This window comes from Arctopsyche grandis, chromosome 13, assembly GCF_051622035.1.
Source record: "Arctopsyche grandis isolate Sample6627 chromosome 13, ASM5162203v2, whole genome shotgun sequence".
In the NCBI taxonomy this organism is placed as follows: domain Eukaryota; kingdom Metazoa; phylum Arthropoda; class Insecta; order Trichoptera; family Hydropsychidae; genus Arctopsyche; species Arctopsyche grandis.
The window spans coordinates 9,485,335-9,507,394 of NC_135367.1; the positions used below are offsets into that span (position 1 = coordinate 9,485,335).

The window sequence follows — 22,060 nt, forward strand, 5'->3', positions numbered from 1 at the left end:
ACATAGGTCTCTTCTTTGTTTTTTTTAATTTTATTTTGTCATTCAAATATCAAAATTGAAGCAATCTGTGCATACATTATGTACAAAGTAAGAAGATAGTGCATATAAAATGGAACAATGTGGTGCTACGGCACGCTTCACACCAACTAACCGAGCGTGGAAGTGGGCTATTTTTAGAAATTTAATAAAGAAATTAACTTATACAGTCATTCGAGATGCAGTTTCAGGTGCAATAAAAGCCAGCGGAAGCTCAAGCCGAAATGAAGTCGGTGCACGGGCAAAACTGCCCAGTTAAAAACGAAACGTGATGCACTCTAGTAGTTGGCGTGGTTCGGAACGTTTATTTAGTTCATATAAAAAAAAAGTTTATTTGTAAATGCGGTACTTATCTCTGTATTTACGTGGTGCTTTCAACAAGTGAAGTTGCTATATTATGCCTTGAAAAAATTCAACTGCGGCATCGATACAATGGATATGAATATGCTGTAAAAATTCAAGCTGAAAGTTTAAAACATCACAAAGATAAAATATGACTTGAGCTGTCTCATAATTTAATTTAATATTTTTTTAAATTTCATCAGGGGAAAATTTGTGAATCAATGTATGTCATTTATATACATACATAAATTTATATATTTTTCCATTTTAAATAAGCACAAGTCTCTTGTGGAGGTGATTTTATCATCAATTTTATTTTTGTAAATCTTTTCAACAAAACTTAAATTTAATTTTTGAATTTTTCATGATAATTATACAGACATTCTCAGGATAATGTACATAATAAGACTATGTGACTAAGAGGCTTTTTTAATTTGAAAACTGAAAACATATAAAAAAAGTAAAAATTCGGGTGTGACCAACCCATGACTTTATCTATGTATTTGAGGAATATAAGAAGGTTACAAAACAAAATTCGATATTGAACTGATGACTATGATAGCGATACAAATTGAGCGCAGATGTATGGAAACTTGCACAAAACAAAAGTTCTACTTCCGGTTGTCTGATTGTGTTCAAATTTTTTTTATTACTAAAAATCACTATCAGTATCATACTCATTAAATATCAAGAAAATAAAAATAATTTTAAAGATCAAAATAAAATATTGAAATATTGTTTTAAAAAAAAAACTACTTCCGGTTTACGAATTCCGACCAAAACCCTACCAGCTCTAAGTTAGTACATAAAGGATAGAAATATACATTTTCAGCTTAATACGTTCAGGGGTGCGGACAGAGTAGTGGGCACAACATTTTTGACCTTTCTACGAGGAAAAAAATCCCACTTCCGGTTCATTAAATTAAGTGATTTTTTTTTTATTTTTACTTAAAACCACTATTTTTATTATACACAATAAATATCAAGAAGCTTAAAACAATTTAAAAGGTCAAAATAAAATAATGAAATATTGTTTTAAAAAAAAATACTACTTCCGGTTTACGAATTCTGACCAAAACCCTACCAGCTCTAAGTTAGTACATAAAGGATAGAAATATAAATTTTCAGCTTAATACGTTCAGGGGTGTGGACAGAGTAGTGGGCACAACATTTTTGACCTTTCTAAGAGGAAAAAAATCCCACTTCCGGTTCATTAAATTAAGTGATTTTTTTTTTATTTTTAATGAAATATATGAAATGTATCTATGAATTTACATATACATATATCGAATGAATTTTGCAATGCAAGGGTATTAATTGCTTATTTCTAAATGGAATCTATGTCTTTATTGGAATTAAAATAAATGCCGTACATAGCTAGAAACGATTTAGAGTGAATTCACACAGGAAGTAACGCGGCACATGGTTTTTTTATATACATACTTTCAAACATCCGAAAAAAATATGGCATGCCTTGCACATATTCACGGCACGCCCAGCACACACCGTCCCAAAATCCCCCCCTGGAGTGTTTTTGGTAAAATTTTATCTTTGTATTTTCCTTGCTTGATAGTGATCGATAACGGTTAGATGTAGGAGAACCCCCTCAGCGGAGAGCTAAGCACACGAGGTGCCGTTCTTCCCTGTGTGATTCACCCTTGCTTTAACTGAAAATATTGCAATATTATCGAAATATACAGCCGCGGAATAATGTATTAGGCCACTTGTAAAAAATGCTCTTGACCAAAGTACACAGATATTTGAAACAGCCACTACCTGCATCTCATTTAACTAGGAATTTCTCTATAATTTAACTCGATAATTAAATGTTTCTAAATGAAATAATACTTACTTACAATTTTTGATAGATAGATGTCGTATAAAATAAAATTAATGGGTGTATACTTTTTTTATTTATTTTACATTTTATACCAGGAAGGCTCTACAGGTAAACTCCAATGCGCCTTCCTGGCCAATAACAAACAATACAGCATTTTTATTTATTATACAAGTTGCTGAATTATGAGACACTGACTTAAGCTCGCAATTTAACGAGACATCTATGAATTGTACATAAATTTGATTGCATATTAATCATACTTAAATAGTGGTTTCATAGTAGGTAGGAAGAATTTTTAGCCAATTTTTAATCGGGAACCGTTTCAATAATGAAATCAGAGAAAATTGGCAAACTCTGATTGGAAACGATCGACCAGGAGTCTCAAGTATCCAGATCTGACCAGCAGCATTACAGATATACTCTTTTCAATCGAGGTCAGCTCATGGGATCGAACCCGGTGCCTCTCGGTGTTAAGCAGAAGTTTAACGACCGAGTTATACTGCTGGCTATATATACCTACATAAATAAATAAAATCCTGTGGATATAGTGAGATTAGTTGCATAAAAATTAACCAAAAACGTAGAAACAAGGAGAGCACTGTGTGAAGATCTCATTTTTACGACCATGTCTTTTAAAATTCCAAAAAATTACCTTCTGAGCTAGCTTAAGAAGTGAAAAGGGAATGAAATCTAACATTTTCTTATTTGATATTATATTCAGATTTTCCGAAGATTTCTTTGTCTTTATGCAGTTTTCCGCATAAATTGAACATGGAGTGAATGCATTTCAAACATTATACGAGTATATGTATATATTTTTTATAGGGTCAGTAGCAGAGACCGTTGGAAAATTGCACGATTTAACTCTAAAGTTAAAACGACATAGCTTTTGCGACAATGCGAACGTAAGCCGTTCTTTGGTATTGGATAATGTAAAATCGGATTTTCACGCTTTCGCTTCTTTGATTCTGCTTTATATTTCTATGTGTATTTTTTTTCAAGTTCCAACACGGCACTGCACAATTGAATTCATACGTTGCAATATTGCACATTGTGAAACGTGGAGTTACGACCGGCCGCTACGAAGCAGGCGTTCCATTTGTTGGCCCCGTAACGAGCTATTTACGTACGTACCCCACGGTTTGCAACCACTGGCCGCCCACAAAACAGGAAAAAAGGGAAAATGCTCGTATAATGAAAGAGCCAGGCACGTAAGATGGCGTAGAAAAGAGAGCAAGACGAGCTTCAGCCGCCGCGGCCCTGGTTTTATAGTGCTCTTAACTCTTATACGCTACATAATACAATTACCGATGCTAGGGGAAGTTTTTAGCCCCTTCAAACGCGGGTTTTTTGAATCAGAGGCGTTTCCCCTGTAAGCACACCTGAATTTTTTTTAAATGAAATTTTATAAATACATATATGTACTTTGTGCGATTTAGCAGATTAAGGTTCTCATTCCTCGGTTGGATCGTTGGCACTTCTCGTAGGTCTTAGACGGAGAGAACAACTCACAGAATTCAGTTTGCAAAGTTATCCCAACCCATTCCATAAGGTGAAAGGAAATGTATACTGAGAACTGTGTGCTTCGGCTTTAGCAGTTAGGGTTGTTAGAGATACTCACCTTGTGCCGGCTGGAAGGCTTTGCCTACGTGCTGTCGGAGTTATTGCGAGCTCACTTTGGATATAAAAGTCTATGTTTGTAGGTATATTCCGTAGATTGAAGTTGAAATATTCAGTGATAGAAGCTTAAAATTGACTTATATTAGATTCAATTATTTTAATAACCATTTTAAATGGGTATTTTTATTTTTATTTATTTAACAAACTTGGTGGAGGTGGCAAAGTCGATAGACCCAAGGGGTTTGACTTATACATACATATAGTTATATAAAATAAATGATAAAAAAATAAATAACACATTCAGATAACAACTAATAAAATAAAAAGACAGAAAAAATTAAACAAGAAAAAGAAATAACGAAAAGAACATGCAAAGAGATAAAAAATACAACTGAAAGAAAACGGAAATATAGAAAGAAATGAATATATTGTAAGAGAATAATTATATAAACCCTTTATGTTTAAGAAATACATCTAGATTGTTTTTAATAATATTATGATTTTAGAATTTACTACATTGTTGGGAAGACTATTCCAAACTTTAACCACTCTGTTTGAAATGAAGGAATCTCTAATCGATAAATTCGATTTTTTTTAAGAATCTGAGAGAATTACCTCTAGTATGTTGTTATAAAACATACATAGGTTGGACAATAGGACAATTGTAATGATTATTTAATATTTTGCTTCAATTATTTAATAATTTACTTCGATTATTTAATATTTTACTTCGATTATTTAATAAGACTAAGTCGTTTCATATTTTTCTCATCTCCAGTGTGGTGAGGTTCATTATTTTCAACCTCTCATATACACATAAAATCTTTTTTTAAATGAGGATCACATATTATAATTTAGCCCTGATAAAAGATTTATAAATTTTAGTTAAGATGTTTAAGTTGAGAAATTTGAATACACGTTTGATAATATGTATACATTTGAGGTAACAAGTTGTGATGATACTAGGGCTTCCAAGCCGGTTTAAACCGAAACCGAAAAGCTGGCTTTGTGACCATTTTTCAAAAAACCGGCTTTTTTAGCCCGATCAACCGTTTTTTAAAGGTTTCCTTTAATTAATGTTTTTTTCCTCAAAACTAACAATTATGAATTTCAAATTTCTATGAAAGATCAAAATAAATGTGTATATCCAAACTTTTTTCTTGAATAGGCGTATATTTCTTTGAACAACAAAAGGTATACCACTTAGCGATGGCTTTGAGATTTAGCTATTGAAGAAGACCAGGTCATAAACTAATAAAATATTATTGAATTGGGTTTTCCATAATTTTTAGTTTTTCGGTGTTCAGGTACAGTATAGAAAATGTTATCGTAAGTAATAATTCGTTGTTGTTTTAAGCTAAAACAGATGCGTAAAATAACTTTGAAAGATGGAAATATTTCATATTTAATTACGTTTTCGAATACAAATTCATCTCAGCAGTGTTCTTATTCACAATTACAGTGTTTTTCTACGAGGTAAGACATTATTATTTTAATATATATATATTCTTGATAGCAGCTTATTTAAATCATTTAATTGTGCGTATTCTGAATCTACCATTTTACGGCTGTGATATATAATATAAAATTTTATTATTTGTAATATTTGTAATAATAATATATAATAATGATCTTATGAAAGTTCATAACTTTTATAACTGAATTTAATTTATTAGCAATTGTTTTGCATAATATGATACGTATATTTACAAGTTTTTTTTCCACATAAAAATTTAAAATTTTTAAATCTTAATTTTCTGAAACCGGTGAAAGCCGGTCTACCGGCTTTTTATTTGTAAAAAAAACGAAAACCGGATTTTTATTTTGAGCACTTTTTTGGAACCCCTATACCTAAGTATAATTGATGTTGAACACAGTTATCTAAATTGTCTTTTATTTTATAGAGAAAAGTGGCATATTTGTAACCTATTTATGTATGTATATATGTATATGCAATACAGAACATTTCTTGACGTTTAGGATTAAAAGCCAATTAATCTTATTAATCTATTTTATATACGTTTCTAGATCGTCTATGTATGTATGTGTAAAATAGCTTTGTTAGCACATTTCCATTATATTTCACTCGGATTATGTAAGGGGACGTACATATGTATGTACATATGAAATTCTTTGAATGTTAAATTCCACGTAAAATAATAAGCAGCGCTTAGTGCACCCGTTAAGTCTAGTCAACATTACGTATTAAACACGTGAACTCAACACGGCAACGTTTAAATAATCCTTTCAGACGGTTGTTGTCCGCATTTAGCATTAGGCGAGCTTTAGTTTCGAGTTACGCATTCACTTAGTGGAGGTGGCAGGACAAAGTGCATTCAGTGCATGCCAGGTGCAACGGACCCGGAGCACGGGAGCCGCAAATTAGTCACAATATGACCGAGGTCAAAAGCCGAAATGTCACACATACATGCATGCACGGTTGCGGTTTGCTTACTGCATTATTGTGCATCGTGGCAATTCCTTACGAGGACCCAAGAGGACTTCTGCGAGAGAGCGGCTCCAAGAGTCGTTCACTCGAGGGCGGTCATACAACTCAAGCAATTTTATTACGAATAGTTGAACAACATGATAAAAAGACTATTGAAAACACACAAATGTACATGTTTTTTTAGATAACTTTGCACATACAAAAAAAACTCCAGCACGCCTAATATATGCTATCGCGATCCTTGGCAAAAATCACCACCTGAAATGTTTTCGGTGTTATTTTATCCTTGTATTGGCAGTAATGGATAATGCTGATTCCCATATATGAAGAAATGTAGGAGAAACTAGTCGAAATAATAAAATTAACGAATTAAAAATGATATGAATCATTGCCTATCAAAGCTGAAGTCCATCACAGCGTCCGTGCCGTGTGTTTTTACCATAAATTGAGATAAAAATGTTATTAAATCAATTTGTAAAAAACAGGATTTGTGTAAAAAAGAGTCGAGGTCAAAGAATAAATGTATCTAAAAATAAATCCGAGTAGATTAGTTTTCTGCCATAGGAGTTTATCATAGATCAACTACTAATATGTATTCTTATGTAAATATATTTATTAATATGTATATATTTTTCTTAATCTCCAGACAATTAAAATGGAAGTGGTGACCTCATGTCGAGGGACTTAAGGGTTGAAGTCTTTGATTTTTAAAGCGGGCTTTAATCACAATATAATAAAATGATTCTAGTTGTTTTCTTGTTGACATTCAAAAACTATCATATATATTTATTTATTTATTTATTTATATAGCAAACTGCTAATACACATGACACAAAATAACAAAAAATTATAAATCATCTTCCACAAAGGTATCCATTAACACCCTTCAAGAAAGCATCAATGTTATTAGAACTTCTAATGCCTTCAGGAAGGGCATTATACATTTGAACACCTCTGTGAAAAACACCTCCTGCAGTTTTAGCTTTCTTAACTCTACCTATAATTAATTTATTCCTATTTCTCGTTTTATAATTATGTATATCTCTATTCCTAATTATATGATTATTAAAATATTTGGGTAATAGATTCTTATCTAGCTTATATATAAACTTTAAAGTGCTTACTTTAAGACTATTTCTAATGTCCAACCATTTCAATTCATCTAACATACTTCTTACATTCTTACGTTTCCTCACATTCAAAATTGCACGCATTGCTCTATTCTGCACTTTCTGCAGTTTATCAATACACAAACCACTAAATAGATTGAGCACTGTAGCACAGTATACAGTATGAGGCCGTACAATACAATTATATATCAATATTTTACTTTTTGTACTTAATAAATTTCTTAACCTACAAAGTACACCAACTTTTTTTAATAATATAATCTGCGTGCACCTTAAAACTTAATTTGCAATCCAAATAAATGCCTAAATACTTAATATTATCTACTACTTCTACCACTCTCCCATCCATAATCACATCCCTCATAACTCTTTTATTATTCATACACATCATCTTAGTCTTACTTAAGTTCAATTTCAGTTTATTCTCACATAACCAATCACTTAAATACTGTAATTCCCTAGATAAAAAAACACTCATAACTTGCACATCATCACCTACAATATAAACTAACGTATCATCCGCAAACATATGAACTTTACATATATCAAATACTTTCACCAAATCATTAATATATAGAATAAACAACAGAGGTCCTAATTTAGAACCCTGTGATACTCCAAATGGAACAATCAAACTATTAGAAACTCTTTCATTAATTTTTAAATTCTGTCTTTTATTATTCAGATAACATTCAAACCAACTTTATACTTTCCCACCCAATCCTAACATACTTAATTTCTCTAGCATCATAGTACTTTTTTACTTTATTTATGAACGTAGTAACAATAGATGAAGTTTTGTGATCAAGCGAAACTCGAGATTTCGATTGATTCGGTCTCAGAATCGATCACTGAAAACGTTTTCATGATTTAGAAAAAATGTATGTGTCTTTGTATCAGTATTTTGGGGATTTTAAAACACCGTTAGTCCTATCACACTGAAACTTATTTTCGATTACTGAAATTCTTGTAGATACGCCGTTCATTTTTTTTTCAAATTTTTAAGTTCATCGGAAATAGCACCTTCCCTTATAGGTGTCCTCTTTTTTTAAGTTTTCGGATTTGGATCTCCCAAACCGCATATGTAATAGAAATTATAATATTTTTTTAATATTTTTACCTCAACCGGAAGTAGTACTTTTACTCAAGAGGATTGAGGTATTCTATGTTTTTCTCAGAAACCTTTCGGCGTATTGAATAGCAAGTTATACATATATACAATTTGGTGCGCATCCGTCAAATAAAAGTGGCAGATTATTCATATTAGTTATTTCATCTGCTATTTTTTTCGACCCCTAAAACATGCGTGCTCTTCATTAGAAAAATCTGTCAAATGGAGATTTTTAAAGCGTTGGTTAAAAAAACCACGATTTAACAGGTGAGTTACGGAAAATTTTTTCAAAAACATATGGTATCATTAAATTTTTTAAAACCTTTTTTTTTGAAGTTAATATCAGGTACGATAATATAAAATTAAGGTTATTGTGGTAAACGTATGAAATAGGGGATTTGAAACTTTCATCACTTTTATTCAGTTTTGGGATAGGTTTTCAGAAGGTTTTTGAATGCAACAATGTCAATGGATTTGAAGGGGCTGAATAATAAAATAGTTAAACCTCGTGTCTTGGGTACTTCGCAATGTTAACCGCTTTTGACTGATTGTTATTGCGTGGGAGCAGTGCAGAATGCAACATGCATTTCATACTGGAATGTGGTATTGAGCGATTTATGTGCGTTGTGCAAAAGTCTGATATTATACTCAATGTATGTGTGCACACGTTAAATCGGAAGTTCTCAAAATTTTGCGTTCAATATGAGGAAACCCAGAGTGTTCCGAGCAAACTTTCGACGAAGTTGGTCCGATGAATGGTGTTAGGGGATGATTTGTGGGATTGATGAAACTGTGCTACGCCACAATACAAGCTATTGTTCACAGTATTGTTTTGCTTTGAATATATTTAGTTGTAAGATTGTTTCGGCTAAAATTCTGTATCTACATATGTAATAGTGTAATTGAAGATTTTGAAATTATGTTTAATTAATTTATTCAATGATATTGTAGAAGGAAAACTTATTTTCGGAGGGTAGTCAGTTGGATTCATAAGCTTATTGCGCTACCAATCGAAGGATTTATTAAGGCAATCGGCACTAGTGCGGTCATGGTAATTGCATGGGTAATTTTAAATTGTTTTTGCTGCTGATAATACGTGTATTAATCGGATAATAGATAATCATAACCAACAGCTTGAGTGGTCACGGGTTCGAGACCACTAGTGGCTGCTGACCATACCTTGTTTTCTACTCCAGGTCGATCATTGAAACGATTCCTGTAAAATTGGCATCTCCTTTCCTATTTTTCTTGCAAATCTCAAGTTATTCAGCGTCTTGGAGTTCACCGATTTGTATAATAAAACACTGCAAAAATTTCTCCATTGATGTCACTGCGGATGTTTGTATGAATTCGGATTGTATAAAAAATGCTTAGGTATATTGATTGATTGTACTGTATCTGTTTTAGTGCACTCGTCGCTTTGAAGTGATCTGCAAAGGCGAGTGTTCATTTTCTATGAAATAACATAAAATATCCATGTTTCATAGAATATATCCAAAATACATTAGATATGGACGATATTTGTATGAATTCGAATTGTATAAATGCTTGTATTGACGTATTGTATTAATGCTTGGAATGCTACCTTGCAATGTTTCACCATAGATGTAGTATATAATGTAAAAATATATAATAATAATTATGTACTAATATAAAATTTAGCGTTTCTTGATCTGTATGAGTACACTCGTCGCTTTGGAGTGATCTATATATAAAAACAATGTACATGTTCGATTGAAAAAAAAAAAAAAAAATTATAAAATTATTTCCTGTCATGGTTTGCCAATTTTTTTTGCCATATTGGTTCTTTATAATCATTATCTCTTTTTTTTACTTCGCTTCAATTAATGATTAGTAGACATTATCATTTTTCAAATCGTCTACCATCTATTTTTCTTGATATCATCATATCAAATGTTATGTGTATACGCATGTACAATGTTTGTATGTATATGGATGTATATATTGTATGTGTATGTGTATATGTATATATATATATGTATATGTATGTATATGTGAATATATATATATATATATATATATATATATATATATATATATATATATATATATATATATATATATATGTGTGTGTGTAGGTGTGTATGTATATATATGTATAAATGTGTATTTTTATATTTATGTATGTATGTATGTGTATTTGTGTATACATATATGGATGGTGTACATATATGTTTATATAATTGTCTTTGGCCAGGAAGGCGTATTGGGTTTACCTGTTAGGCCTTCTTGGTTAAAATTAAATAAAAAAATAAAAAATAAATACACATGTAATTATTCTCTGTTCATATTTTTTTTAATTCATCGACTCATCTCACTAATGACCATTTTCACTTAATTTTTAATTCGAACACTTATTATATTCTTCAATATTCTAACCACATATTCCAAATTTTGTTATTTAAATATGTTCACTTGATCCAATGCATTAACTCTTTTAGTCATATATTATGTGAATGTTTATATGTAAATGAATTAAAAGTAGTACATATTATGTGCGATGCCAGTAATTTAGCCACTACAAACAGATCAGTATATCGTTGCAAGCGAAGTGCACTTTTCGTGAGAATAAATTATCGACAATCCATCGTCGAAGGTTCCTCTCCTCCCAAACGAAAGATTGTACTACTTTGATAAGTCTTGTAAATTCTTGGAGCGTTCAAAGTTTTGCGTTGCCTTCGCCGCAGCGAAATTTATAGTCTGCACGACGGAAACGAAAACGCAAAGGAAACAAACAGACGAGAAAAAAAAGTAAATCGAAAGTTGTGTTCGGAGTGGTCTCGAAGTCGGTGCAGCAGTCGTAACGTAGGAAGGTCTTTAGGGGAGCTGATGGTCCGGGAGATTGGACTGGAGACGGTGGCAGCATCAGATAGTCAGGAGACAGGTGGGTGGGAGCCAGGTGTTTCTCGTTTCTTGGACATAAATCGAGACACACGACTATGTCATCTGCATTAACGGGAACTTTTCGAACGACAATAAAACACTGTGGGGAGACGGTGTTCTTTGAAGTCGACTTGAGAACTCGATCGTTCGATCTTGATGAATGTCAAGATTTGTATATTTAAAATTATTAGTCAAATATTTGGTCTCCGTATCAAATTATGTATACAAAATCTGTTGCTTTTATTATAAGGCTTTTCTTAGTTTTATTCAATATTTATTTAATACTGCCAATCCTTACAACACCTACATACATATATCTGAGAGGTTAAACGAAACATCACATATCTAATATATAATTTGGAAAAAGACTTTGCATATATGTATGTATGTATGTAACTTTCGTTCGTAGACGACAAATTCGATTTTTTTTTTCGATTTATAGGCGCCCATTCGATTTTTTTCGATTCAAAGGATTCGAAGTCCCCGGGGGCGAAGACCCCGGGGGCGCAGGCGCCGGATTCTGGTATACATATAATTTCGAAAGAGACATTATATATGTTTGTTTGTTCGTGACAGTCAATTTAATAAAAAAACAAATGAATATTCAAATAAATTTATATAAAATAAATTTAATAAAATGTTTACTATTAGATCAGTCATGTGTAAGCGGTTTATATTGCAAATACCGAGCGAAGCCGGGTAAAACCACTAGTATAATATATGTATGGCTTAATGCTATAATTAATGCAGCCAGCGATATGGCTTAATGGTAGCGTGTATGTTTAGCACTAAGTGATCAGTGGGCTCGATCCGCCATACTGCTGGTTAGATTTGGGGGTATTTGTGACTCTAATTCGATCTTTTCTTATCAGAGTTTGCCAATTTTATATGATCATTGTTGAAACTGTTTCTCAAAATTGGCAAAAAATGATCTTTTCTGTTGTCACAAATCTTCTGTTTTTATTGTGTGTATAATTTGTAAAAATTATGTAAAAAATCTAAATCCATAGATGTCTTAATGGATTAATTGTTATTTCGTGTTCTTCAGCTTCTGGAAATACAGTGATTTATGTAATAAGAAAATGCCGCATTTTTTGTATATATCTATATAAAAATGAAAATAAAATAATAGCGCTATTCTGTGAATGTAACTGTGTGTGTGTGTGTGTGTGTGTGTGTGTGTGTGTGTGTGTGTGTGTATGTGTGCGATAACGCTCGCCTTACTATAATAATCGTTTCGATTCGACACATGTACGTCACATTTAAAATACTGCCAATAAAACGTACGAATATAATACGATTATAATATCAGATCAACAAAAAACTTTTATATATACTGTTTGCTACCAATGTTCCCTCTAGGGCAATAAATCGCTGAACATTTTAACTACTGAGCTATTAAATAATAAAAAAAATAATAGAAACGTGTCCGTGCTGTGTTCGATCCGCACGCGGTCGTATTCTTTTTTTCAAAAACCTTTAAAATATATTTATATTTAAATATATTTAAAAGGTTTTTACAAAATAAAAGGTTTTTACAATATACCAATGGAAAAAGTAATTAATTAATAAAATAAATTTTCAAAAGATGGCGCTAAATGCGCAGAGACTTATTTGCCTAGAGGAAACATTGGCAGCAAACAGTATATATAGAAGTTTTTTTGTTGATCTGTTATTATGTTGTATTATATACGTTTTGTTGGCAGTGTTTTAACTGTGACGTATTGTGATGTTAACTGTGACATATTTCGAATCGAAACGACTATTATAGTACGGCGAGCGCTATCTTACACAGACATACAGAATAACGCTATTATTAATATGATTATATTTATTAATTTTATCATTTATTTTTATTATCTATATATTATTTATATGGATGATGGGGATTCCACTATTCTCCCTATCGTATGGACTGAAAATATTGTGTAATACATTTAATCTATAAAATTTGATGCATAATGAATAATTTATGAAAAAATAAAGATTAAATAGAATATATTAAAGTATGTGAAAGAAATTTTATTCAGAAACTTTTGATTTATTTACTTCCGTAAATATAAAATGTGATATTTGGTTATAAAATAAATATTTATAAGGCAACGTTTGATCAATTTGCATATTATATAATACATCAGAAGAATTTCATGAATCGAGTTATTATTTAAATATTCAATAAATGGACGAAAGTTATATATAAGTACAATGTTAAATAGTTCTACAAAATTTCGTATCTAGATTTTAGAATTTACAGAACTGCTTCAAGTTGAAGATTCCCCGAACAGATTAGACCAGTGAAAGTTCGAAGTTTCTTCAAAGCCGAAATAAAATAATTAAATCATATTTGCAATTTCGAAGCGAAATTTAAGCAAAAAATCGCTCAAGGTCTGCAAAATAAACCAATTATTTTCAAGTGCGATTTCCACTCAATGAATGGCAGACAGCCCGGTTAACACGCCCACGTAAATAATACCCCCCCCCCCTTCTGATCTGCATTTTTCGATTAAAAAGTGCGTTGTTGTTTGAAATCCGCACAAAAAGGGGTCACGAGTGAGTCGGATTTGTGAAATTAACACGGCCATTTTTTATTGCGTTTTATTTTCGGGTTTTTTCGCGTATAAATGCTCCCAGTCACGGAACCGTTCGCGAGAGCGCTATCGTACCGTACTATCGGGTTCCAGCCACGCTCTCATAAATATACGACCGAATTATCGAGGTAATTAATTTCGTAAAGGTACCCCTCGACTACTCCCCCCCCCCCAAATATCGGCGACATTATATTCGGGGGCTATAAAGAAATAAACGTTATGATTTAAACTCATCTGATAGCGGCGAGGATGTGTACCTCCTATTGTATATGGGATGGGGTGACCTTACATCCTATTTTAACAAGGTGTGTGGTATTTTTGATGGTTTAAATCGGGGATTTACAAACTGTTTTGGAAGTGGGATAAATAAGAATACTATGTAGTGTGTAATTTTTTTTTTTTGAACATTCTAGAAATTTTCATTTATTGTTATCGGTCAGGTTCTTATAATCAAGATTCGGGCTACAATTTGGGACATTTGAGATATGTACGATGTATGTAAAACGAGCAGATTTACATTTTTTGATTTATTATTACTTCTTAGCGCCTCTTTATGTATTTCAATGTTTCAATACTATCCGCAAAATGTATGTGTATTTATGTATTTAAAAAATATGTCGGAGTATATAAAATAACTTTTAATTTATCAATTCTACATAGAAACATCTCATGAGCAATTTCTGATGATTAATCATTCAAATGCGCACAAAAGTATATTAAAAAATTGATAGGAGCTCAAATGTTGACACTTTTCTGAGACGAAAAAGAAATTGTCTCGTGTAAAAATAATAGCTCTACATGTAATAAAACCGTACACGAAAGATGCGAACACAGAAGAAACACAGTGTTTGTTTTTTTATATTTATACACTAACATTTAATACTATAGTTTAATTATATTTATACACTAACATTTTAATACTATAGTTTAATTATGCAATGTTCTACATATTTTGTCATGCCTTTATTCTTTACTTTTTAATTTGTTTTCCTTATATTTATCTTTTTCATTTTTGTAAAAATCTATTATTGGACTCGGATGTTACATATATTATTTATTTACTATTTGTTTTTTTATACATATCTATGTCTGTTGATTTTTCAATAAATAAAATAAAAAATAAATAAATAAATTAAACATTAAAATACTAAAAAGAAAATACTAAAAAGGAAAATAATGTATAAAATAAACAATGATCACTGGATCAGTAGATATAAGAATAAACTTTTGATTTTTTTTAACAGAATACTATATTATATATTAGCAATAAAACGTTTTTAAATTAATTAAAAATAACATGCAAGTTTGTCCTACTTGAACTTCTATCGTGTTTGAAATTTTCGTATGCAGTTTTATTAAATCATTACAATAATACGTATGAAATCGGTAGTGGCGATTATCTTTATTTAGTCGGGTGTTATTTATTTAGTATTAAACATTTTAATTTTTAAATAATTTTTAAGTATCGTATTATAAATAATTGATGGTAAACAGCATGCTCGGTTCTCGTAAGTCTTATGGTACATCGGATCAAATTTAGTACAAATACTATCTAACCACATGTGTTGCCTTGTGGTAATTACTGTCATGACACATATTATGTGTGTATGTAATAAAACAAAATAAATAGCAATAGTAATTGGTCTGGTGACCTACAGTTAGTCTGTAGTATAAGTTATACGACAAATGTATAAAATTTTGTATAAAGGCCTGAAATGATCGTAATATATTTCAGTGATGTTGTATAAGATGACAATTATGAGGACGATAAAATCTATAAATTATTGAGAAACAGGAGCTTTGGTATTTTCATTTTTGCATGAAAATTTTTGATTTTCCTAATGATGAATGCATATAAAATTGTATCATTGGAAAATCTGAGCACGAATGCAACAGCATGCTCGGTTCTCGTAAGCCTCACGCTACATCGGCTCGACTACAATGATTTATGTTTCTGTTTTTTATTAATGAAATTAGTATTTGATTATTTTAAGATAAACCTCATTAAGTTTCAAACTCAGAAAAGTACACTTGTTGAAGTACTGTGTTGAAAATCCAGCATGTTGTACTGTGTTGAAATTCAGCTTGATGTACTGTGTTGAAGATCCAGCTCGAAGGATTAAATAAAATAAGCGTATGTTGGTAATATGAAACAGAATGATTTAAAAGTATAGTGTTTTCAGCTTATAATATAAACTCACCCTAAAATGAACCATATACGGTGTGCTTATTTTATAATACCCTGGATATGGTGACCCGAATTTGGGTGAAGAGTGCAGACGTAAGCAAGTAAGTTTCCCGGTCGATGAGAATCGGCCGAGCCTGAAATAGTTTAGTTCAGACGAAATTAGCCAGCGGCAGGAGCACTCGGTCATCCTGCGTGAGGACCTTCATCAGAAGAAGTTACCGGGAAACAATTATGGCAGAGGTCGCACTCGGACTGTGGCGCCGCAGTTTAGGGGTTGGTTTTCAGGGTTGGGCGAGTGATTCATGTCGGGTTGAAACCCAGCTGGACGCTAACTGGATATACTGTGCGATATAGAGTGATAAACGCTGTTAACCCGCCCCTGGCAATGCATCATCCCCTAGCTAGCAGGGCGCTGTTTTTGTTTTATTTTCTAGCTTTTTACTACCTAATTTCACAGCGAAAATAAGCTATTAAATCGTCCCTGTGTTTTACTTCGAATGTTTGATAGTTTGATTTTTAAAAGCCTTTTATTGTTCATACGTTTATTGCATTCAGAATACATCCTATATACGTACATATGTACATACAAGCGATATTAACTGATTTCGGTTATTTGATAAAAAATATAGTCACCAGAATAGAATGATCTGTTGCTTGATTAAAAAAGATATTTCAGTTAGATTTTGTAATCAATTTTTGACCCATTCACCCATTCTTTGTATCGTTTATCGTTTTTTGGATAAGTGATATTTTCTTACTCGGTTACCATATCAATTTATTACTTGCATAAAATATTATACGTAGTGTGTGGATTTGTCGTGCTTTTCTAGTAGACGTGGAATGAAATATGAAACTTTTGAAAGCAACTCAGTAACTTAGAACGTGTTTTTATACTAAAGTAGTTATTAAGATAATATCTGTGGTATTTTAAGGTGCAAATATTGTTTACATAGGTATGTATAAAATTAACCTAGAAAATATTCTCATATTCAAATGATGTTCATTTAACATAAAAGTCGCCCAAAGTGGAAGTTTTACGATAAAAGTTTTATAGTACACATTTTTTTTCCTCTTAGAAAGGTCAAAAATGTTGTCGCCACTACTCTGTCCACACCCCTGGATGTATCAATCTGAAACTTTATATTTGTATTCTTTATGTACTAACTTAGGGCTGATAAGGTTTTGGTCAGAATTTGTAAACCGGAAGTAGTATTTTTTTTAAAACAATATTTAATTATTTTATTTTGACCTTTTTAATTATTTTAATCTTCTTGATATGTATTGTGTATAATACTGATAGTGATTTTAAGTAATAAAAAAAAATTGAACAAAATCCGACACCCGGAAGTAGAACTTTTGTCTTGTGTAAGTTTCCATACATTTGCGCTCAATTTGTATCAAAAATGCTGTTATAGCTATTTGTATTTATATGTTCATTTTAAAGTATTATATATTTACATATGTATGTGTTGTTTATTATTAAGCTTTGTCAATCAAATTAAATCTTTGCCAAGGCAAAACACGTGCCACATTTAAACATGTTGAGTTGTGTTTATGAAATATTGTATTATTTTATTTTCCCTGCATTACAATTAAATATCTATAAATTAGTATGAAATCGGGTGAAACTGAAAATTGCGTGTCGTTGAAAATAATAACTTTTTAGTTACACGTTAAATGCGATCCGGTTTTTCTTATAAATCAAAATTAAAATCAAGGAGAATAATAAAATTTGTTGGGAATTCTTGATAAGGGATATTAATGGTTGTATCGCAAACTCAGTTAACGCACATTCGCCTTAAATTTTTTTATAATATATCATTCTAACGACTTATTAAACATGAATGATTGGAAACATAAATAAGAAAACGTGAGAATAATTAATAAATTTATTTTTCTTAATAACTTTTCATTATACATATCTGTCATCGCATATTACAAAACTTCCAGTCGTCTTATGTAAGAAAACAGAAAAAAAAATGGCAAGAAATATCTTCATAATTTTCCAATATAAGATATTTTCCTTTCGATTTGTATATATTTTAACATTGAATTATATTCATTACAATATTTAAATATATATAATATATATTTATTTATAAAGTTCTACTTAATCCAAATATTACAAATATGTTAAATAAATTATAAATATTATCAAATGATATAAATTAGGTTTAGATAAAAAAAAAATGGTTAATTTGTAAACACTATTTAACAAATATCTATATACATTGATCGTTTATGATTACAGATTAGATTTAAATCAATCAAATAAATATTCAACCAGTCGAGAGTCGTATTTTACAAATTCATTTAATAGTTAGAGCGATATAAGTTTTTAAAGCGTAAAACGTTTTTGTTGGATTATGATTAACTGTTATAAGTTCAGTTAGTAAAATGAATATGAGTTTGAATTAACAATAATATATGTATGTATGTAAAAGTCAAAAAGTTCAGTTCTGTACTGTACTTGTTGAATGATATTTAATTCAATTGATTTATATATTACAGATAAGCCATTTTTGGTCATATATGATATCTTTAATATACAATATAAAGACAATCAAAAATATAATAATAAGAAACCAAATTGTTTTAAAAGTGGCAATAGAATTTATACATATATAAATTGTATCTATCTACGTTATATTTACAATGTATTATTTTAAGTAACAAAAATCAATATATAGATTTTATTTTCTTCACTAATGCTTTGCTTTATTGCTTCCATTTATCAAATTTAGTAGAAAATTATTTCATTATGATAATTACAACAACACATGACTCCTCCATTATATGTACAAAAGATGAACGAAAACGCTATATAAAATGATGATAATCAATATGTTAAATATTGTTGATAGCAATTGCAGAATGAATAGAAAGAGATATGATATTTGCAAATATGCACAGTCTTTTCCTGAGGAAGTTTGTATGAAATCAATAATTATATATTTAACTAATATTGTCAGCGAGGGTATATTTGGTGCATATTTATATAAATATATGAATTATAAGAAAATAATTATGTACGTCAAAGCTAATTTGCAAATTTAATTACAATTATTTAAATGATTATCATGATTCATAAGGTTTAAAGCTCTGATAGATTTCTTAAATGATGTATACTTTTCTTTTCCTTTAGTTTATGAATGACTAAATAAAATAAATAATTTACGTGTCAAATGTCAAACGTCCTCAACGATCGATAATGATTAATTAGTATTGTATATATTTATATGGTTTCGCTAATAATAAAATAAAAACAAAAATATATGTCGAAATATCACTTGACGTATTATTTAAAATTAAACAATTTTATTTTTTATTTATTTTTTAATTAAATAGAAAAATGTAGCACTTCGGAAACTATGTATTAGTACGCGAGTACGGTAACCATATTCACCTTGGAATGCAATTACAAAGTGAATAGCATTACTATAGCACGATATAATTTTCTTTTCTTTTCATTAGTTTTCAGTGGACGTCGACGGATTGGATAATTTCTTTTTCTGCAAAGACTTCATCGTCTCCGTTTGGAGCAACTTTCATAGGGGTTGGGGCTTGGAGGACGACTCTCTGGGTGCTGAGCTCAGAGAGCTGCTGCTGACACCTGAATCGCTGCTCTTCTCAGACAAGCAACCACCTCCAGACCCAGACCCTTCCTGAGAGCTATTATTACCACTGCCAACTACATACTTGACCACATTCAACTTGTGATCAGATTCACAAATGTCTTCGACCGTTTGATTCTGGTGAGCACCACCGCCACTGGGACTCCTAGAATTAGAACTACTACCACTTTTCAACAACGAGGGAATAGTGTTTTTGCGCAGAGCAGCCCTGCTTATAATGTTAGACCTGGAGCGAGAGGGCTCAACTGATACCGTTTGCCCCCTGGCTACAACATACGAGTCCATAGTCCTAACGCACTTTTCATTACCTATACTACCGGAAACTATACTGTTTGGCACTGGTATGTTCGGATGATACTGTTCTATCCTATCGTCTTTGATCGTGTTTAGTTTGAGCGCTTGCTGAGCCGATTCAACCCGTTTCATGATCTCGTTGCTGCACTGCTGGACCACTGCGTCTAGATTGTTGGGGCTGTTGGAGGCGTTGTCGCTGCTGTTCTGCTCGTGATCGGAATTGTCCGATCGGTGGATGAGGGGTGACGTTTTTATGTGAAGGGGTGCATCGTAGCAACCCGAGTCTCTGGGGAATTGACGTCTTCCGAATGGTGAATCCACCTGGTGGGTCATCCCCCTCTTTGTGTCGTCCCCTTCGGAGCTTGATCCGTGGATATCCCCTTCACTGCCTAAAAAAAATAAAATATAAAAAAAAATAAAAACATGAAACGAAAAACATGTACGGAAATGGTACATAATATGAGGATTTATTACGAAGCTCGTACATATGTACATATATGAACTTTTCATAAAATGAATAACAAATTAAAAAAATACATGAAGGTACATACATACATAATTTGTTCCTTTGCAACTAGCATATATGTACTCACATAGAACAATGTCATAGAGTAGTTTATAGAAATCCAAAGAAAAATTTAAAAAAAGAAAACATAAAGACAGGTACCACTTACAGTGGACTTCATTACTTATTATGTATTCTTATATTTTATAACCCACGAGTTTTTGATTAATCGATTATTAGAAAATACACGTCAAATACAACATTTAAATTATTTTATCCACATTAAAATGTTTTTCTCATTTGAATGAATATTTTTTCACTTTATCTACATATAATAATCAGTAGCACGGACTAGTGGTTAGCATATGTGGTAACGAGTTCGAGTCACACTGGTTGCTGCTGGCCAGACCTTAGTTTCCTATTAGGGTTTGCCAATTTTTCTGATTTTCATTGAAACGATTCGTGCAAAATTGGCATTCCTCCCCATTTCTCTCGCAAAATCTTGAGTTATGTTATATATCAAGGCTCGCCGGGTTTCTCTCCATAGATGTCTCTGTGGATGATTATTGTATAAAAATTCGTATTGTTGTATAAATATTTGTTGATCGTATTGTATACGATCTTTGCAATGAATGCACTTTGCAATGTTTGACCATAGATGTTATGTATAATTTCGAATTATGTAATAATTCCCCAAGATATAATTACGGGTTACCAATGAGCGACAACTACATATGGTATAAACTTTTAAATATATAAATCTATAGACTATACATTTGTAATCATATTCAAATATATGGATGGTTTTGTCAATTTGGTGAGAAATCTTTTCAACAATGAAATTATATGAATTGGCAAACTCTTACAGGTAACCATCAACATGGAGTCACAAATATCTAAGCCTGACCAGCAGCACTACAGATTATACTCGGAGTAAATTCTTTTCAATTGAGTTTCAACCCACGGGATCGAACCCGTCAACCTATCAGTGGTTAGCATAAACGCAACCAACGATCTATGCTGCTGGATATTTGAATATGATTTCAAATTTATAATCTATAAATTTATATACGTAGAAGTTTATAACCATAGGTGTCACTCAGTAGGGGACTCCGCTATGTGTCCGCAAGAAATCTCAGAAGCCGGGCGAGAGCGTGAGACACTTAAAACTTTACCGCTTAGACAATAGATACAAAAATGAATCGGGGAAGCTGTGGCGAGCAACTTGTCATTTATAAGGAGGTACATACGCCATACCAGATTATTCTGGAGCGAGTGCTGGTTACGTGTGGACATCCTGGATCATTCAATAAATGCTGTGACCTTTCATTTGGATCTCGAACTCACCTCTACCCAACACTACTATTTTTATAAGCCATTTGGAGGTTATCAATAATTTCACTGCATCATACAGTTCT

At 31.5% G+C, this 22,060-nt stretch overlaps 1 protein-coding gene across 2 annotated transcripts in view; it reads right to left on the minus strand.

The window, feature by feature from the left end:
• Positions 1-19,546: 19,546 nt before the first annotated feature.
• The window catches only part of LOC143921097 (uncharacterized), a 378,172-nt gene continuing 375,658 nt past the window's right edge, over positions 19,547-22,060 (minus strand). For both annotated transcript variants that reach the window (XM_077444224.1, XM_077444225.1), the window contains one exon: positions 19,547-20,526. In XM_077444224.1, the coding sequence (XP_077300350.1) occupies positions 19,757-20,526 (770 nt within the window). In that variant the 3' untranslated portion in view covers positions 19,547-19,756. The remainder of the gene's footprint in view (positions 20,527-22,060) is intronic.